Source organism: Cyprinodon variegatus, unplaced genomic scaffold (assembly GCF_000732505.1).
Source record: "Cyprinodon variegatus isolate N-32 unplaced genomic scaffold, C_variegatus-1.0 Scaffold142, whole genome shotgun sequence".
Classification (NCBI taxonomy): Eukaryota; Metazoa; Chordata; class Actinopteri; order Cyprinodontiformes; family Cyprinodontidae; genus Cyprinodon; species Cyprinodon variegatus.
In genome coordinates this window covers 149,563-154,495 of record NW_015150595.1, presented here as the reverse complement: position 1 = coordinate 154,495, position 4,933 = coordinate 149,563, and the positions used below count along the sequence as shown (strand labels likewise).

Sequence of the window (4,933 nt, the reverse complement as noted above, 5' to 3'; positions counted from 1 at the left end):
GATTTTCAATATGAACAACAGATATTTGAACAAATCAAATTTAAAAAGATAAAATCTGTAAAGAAATGAAATAGACAATACAAATCATTTGAAATATTAAAATCTGAGATCTTATTTCAATAAAAAAAAATGTTTTCATTGTCATTTCTGGATTGCATTTTTTTCACATTTCAATTTATAAAATGTTCTCTGCTTACATTAATAATGGAATAAAATTCACTCCATATAAAGACTTTATTTTTACATAATCATTTGTCTTTTTATTGCTTTCCTTCATCTTTACGTCGTATTTATGCAGTTTGAATTAGTATCGTCACATGATGTGAAAATGTTTAAGGGGTTTAAACAATTTTTTTTCTCTTTGCAGAAAAAGAGCAGAGAGGAGAGCTGTGGTGAGGGCAGCGGAGTAGAGATCCTGGAGAACAAACCTTACGAGGATGGCCCTGGAGGCTCGGGTCAGTACACTCACAAAGTCTATCACATCGGCAAACACATCCCCTCCTGGTTCTGTGCCATTCTGCCTCAAGCCGCTCTTCGTGTGGAGGAAGAGTCCTGGAACGCCTATCCCTATACAAGAACCCGGTAAGAAAGCAGCATGGCATTATCACAAACACATACATCACAGTAAAACACAACAAAACATTCACTTGGTGCCAAAATAAACACAAGATTCACCTCAAGTTTTCACTTCAGCAGTAAAATCCTCTTTGTAGCTTTTTTTATTATTATATGTCTCTCAGAGATCACTCAATATTCCAAATGGATTTTCTTTTCCCATAATGATTATCGCCTCAAGTTTGCTCAGATGATTGCTAAGTCCTAGTTCAGCCCCCTAATAATCTAATTATGGAGAATGAAATTCAGCAAAATCTATTAAGAATATAATATGTTGAGGAAAGACTGGATTGCATCCCATTTCCACTTTCCTGTTCCATTTTCATGCTGATGGCAGAACAAGACTACTAAATAACAGAGCAGGGAGATTATGGAGTTATTAAGGGCACACAAACAAACGATAGGAAACCAGACCAACCAACGTTCCTCCATCTGGACCCATGGCCTCAATTTTTTTTACTTGCATGCTGGGTTGATGACAGGAGAGAATTGGGAGAGTAGGATAGGTGGATGCTGAGTTTGTTTCTGAATTGAATCTGTTAAAGAATGATTTCAGTAAATCTGTCTGATCATCTTTCTGCTTGAAGCCAGTGATCTTCTTCCTTCTTGACCTCACATCAGCCTTTTCCTGTATGCCTCCTTCCTTTCTCTCATGTTGACCTTAAGTTTCTTCTGTATGCTCCTCATGACTTCCCTGCCTCCCTTCTTGATACTTAATAGCTTAGGTGGTTTGAGAGGGGCGTAAAGGAAGCCATCTATGTTAGTAAAGAAAGACGAACCTTAAACAGAGGAGGTGGACTCAGGTTTCCGCTTTTAAAAACCTACAATGCAGCAACTGAGTTAATCATTATCATCGCAGCCCCAGCCCCTGTACAGGAGAGCCAAGGACCTGGCCTATTCAGCCAGGCCAACAATTCACTCTAACGACCCCCCTTTCAGACACTTAGGCAGGTATGGGATATTGCAGGCTAACAAAAGAAGCCAAACGACCTCCATTTAAAAGGGGTGGACCATTTCGTCTGTTTCAGTTTGCATGTTTTCAAATCAAAAACAAGGGTTTGTTGAGCCACCGTCTAAAACCTCAAACTCAACATTATTCCTGACATTTTGAATTGAGAAACCTTCTTGGATGGGAAGCGAAACATCTTCAAACTTTTAGGAGTTCCATGGTTTATTATTTGGGAAGCATTTCACTGTTTTGATAGGGATGGTGTAATCTACATAGAGGTGTATGTAGTCGGTCACACTCTCAGTTGTTGCACCGATGTCCTCTCCATACGGCAGTCACAGTGCATTCCAATCTGTAGCCTCAAAACAACCTTGCAGGTCTTCTTCAACCTCCTGTGACCATTTTCTTAAAGTTATGTTTAATGCAGGTTGTCTCTTATAAAATGGCTTATATAAAAACAACATTGGGATCTGATTGGGAGCTGGATCAGAGCTCGTCTGCCTGGCTGTGTGTTTCCTGGATGGAGCCGCCTTTGACAGTTGCTTTTCCTATGTCTGCTTCTGTCTCCTTGAACCCCAGTCGGCCTCGGCAGATGGCCGCTCCCACTGAGCCTGGTTCTGCTGGAGGTTTCCTCCTGTTAAAAGGGAGTTTTTTCCTCTCCACTGTCGCTACAAGCATGCTTAGTGTGAGGGATTGCATTCTAGTCAATTAGTTGATGCAACTGGTTTTCCTTAGATAGAAAACTTTGAATCAATCTGGATGATCTAGTAAACTATAAAGAGCCTTGAGATGACATGTGTTGTGAACTGGCGCCATAGAAGGAAAAAGGAACTGAATTGAACTGAATTCCCCAAAAGGAGGTCTTACTTCAGAAATGTATGAGTCCTTGACATTCGCATTAAAACAAGTCAACATTTTGTTTTGTCTGTTACAGCAGCTGAAAAACTGCTGCAAAGTTGACAGTATAGCAGAAAAAAGAGGCATGATTAAAATCACAAGTTATTGCCACAAATGCATTTGGCTGAAGACGACTGGTAAACTGGGCTAGTTCTCTTAAAAAAGAATACCAGACTCAAGCTAGCAGAGCTAACATGCAGTCATCTTTGGTAGCGCAATTCTAGAACATTTTATTAGTGCTACCTTTTTTAAACTTCAATCAAATGCAATGTAAAGACAGTACTGTAATAGTGGACTGCAGTTTTTATAGCAGCTAACAGTTAGCTACTCGTGATATTCTCTTACTGCTTGAAAATTCTTTTTATAAACTGTATCACTGTTAGTTTTCTTTTCTATACTGAATACCCCAAAAGCTGTCAGATTAGCCATTTTCAAGTGGTAAAGACTTTCTGAATTTTCAACAGAGCATTAATGACCAGCTGGATGAGCAGTTTTATTAGCCAGCTGTGATATCTGAGAACAAAATAAAAGTTTGCACTTTATTTTAAGACCCAAAGGCCGTTTCCCAATATGTGTACTTGTGCGTTCTCGTGTACTCGTGAAACCTCATCGGCCTCAGCCCTAGTACTGTTCTAATTCACAAGAACAGCAGACAGAGAACAAAGTCACCGGATGTTGTTCTCGCCCCTCCCTCTTTACCCAGCATGCATCAGAGCAGACATACCCTTTCTTGAGATTGACAGCTGTCCCAGCATGCACTGCTGCAGCAGCAGCTTGCAATGGAGCACTCACAGAGCTCAGAGTATTAAGTTAAAAGTTCTCTTTTCTGTTGCTGTTGTTTAATAAATGTATGTTTTTGTCATAATCTGGCCTGTTTGGTCCCCATTAATTGGTTATTTCTTTCACCTGCCGTTTTCCCTGCCTGCCTCAATTATAATTTATTCCTCTCACCTGTGTCCTCTGGGTTGTATTCAGTTCAGCCTGAGCATTCAGTTCCAGATCATTATTTGTTCTCAGTTAGTCGTTCTGTTCAGTGTTTTGATTTCAAGGTTCATGATCTGGATTTTGGCGGCAAGTGGAAAGAGGGCTTTGTGTTTGTCTCGTCTCCTGATCGTCCACTGTTCCTCCCCCCGCAGAGTCCTTTGGGTTTTTGGCTCATTATGGGGGGAGGTTCAGTTTTTATCCCAGTAAGCCTGGCTCCAGGGAGGAGACCAGTTTAAAGTTCCTGCATCAAGTTCTGGAATATTAACATTGGGAAGACAGAAAGTGATAAAAATAAACCCTCTAAATAATTTAATTTTAAAAAGATGAACCTTGTAAAAATTATTTCAGGTATTAAGTAACCAAAAGTACATGAATTAATCCTGATATCAAGTTCAGCTTTAAGATGATTCTCACAGAGTGGATGAGGGGAATAGAAGAGAGTCGCTCTTCTTTCTCTTACTGCAGGTTTGCTGCTGACACTGACTGCCTGTCTGAGCTTTGGAAGAGCAGCCCTCACTGCTCACATAAAAAAATGTAAACTCATTTGGCTTTTTATGTCATTACCAAAGTTGCTATTTATTCATTTTTTAATAAAGTCACTAGATGGGTTTGAAAAGTCCCTAAATATAGTCATAAAGTTGCCTAATGGGCAGTAGTACATGAGAAGTAATGTAAGTTAATGGCATCCAGTATATATGGAAGAAGTATCAACAACAAACAGATCTCAGTTATAAATAGACATATAATCCAATCAACCCAGTCCTGGACAGATTTAGACCCACCCATTGCAATTCTAGCCTAATTCTGATGCAATGTAATCCAGCTCACTGTATTACGCCAAATGGTAATTTGATCCAAGGAAATCGTGGGCATTATCTGTTTTTTTTTTGTTTTTTTTCTTATCCTTGTTTATTTACTGAAAAAAATTACGACGCAGTATTATGGGCAGGCCTGAGATTTTTTCTTCTTCTATTTCGAGAATGAATTAATAACATTACGAGAATAAAGTCATAACATTGAACGTGTGAATAAAGTAGTAAAATTACAAGCTTAAAGTCGCAACCAAAAAAGTCATAAAATTACATGAATAAAGTTGTAACATTACGAGAATAACGTCGTAAAATATGGCAATAAAGTCGTAAAATAATGAGAATAACATTGTAAAATTACAACAATAGAGTCGTAAAATTCCGAGAATAAAGTCGTAATACTATGAGAAAAAAGTCACAAAAAGAACAGTCTTAAAATTACAAGAATAAAGTCATAAAATTACGAGAAGAAAGTCGTAATATTACAAGAAAAAAGTCACAAAAAGAACAGTCATAAAATTACAAGAATAAAGTTGTAACATTACGAGAAGAAAGTCGTAATATTACAAGAAAAAAGTCACAAAAAGAACAGTCATAAAATTACAAGAATAAAGTTGTAACATTACGAGAAGAAAGTCGTAATATTACAAGAAAAAAGTCACAAAAAGAACAGTCATAA

The 4,933-nt window shown here is 38.1% G+C and overlaps 1 protein-coding gene across 1 annotated transcript in view; it reads left to right on the top strand.

Moving 5' to 3' along the window:
- Positions 1 to 4,933, top strand: part of LOC107086052 (membrane-associated phosphatidylinositol transfer protein 2-like) — a 101,124-nt gene that overhangs the window by 55,395 nt on the left and 40,796 nt on the right. The window contains exon 3 of the mRNA XM_015376787.1: positions 368 to 582. Coding sequence (XP_015232273.1) covers positions 368 to 582 — 215 coding nt within the window. The remainder of the gene's footprint in view (positions 1 to 367; positions 583 to 4,933) is intronic.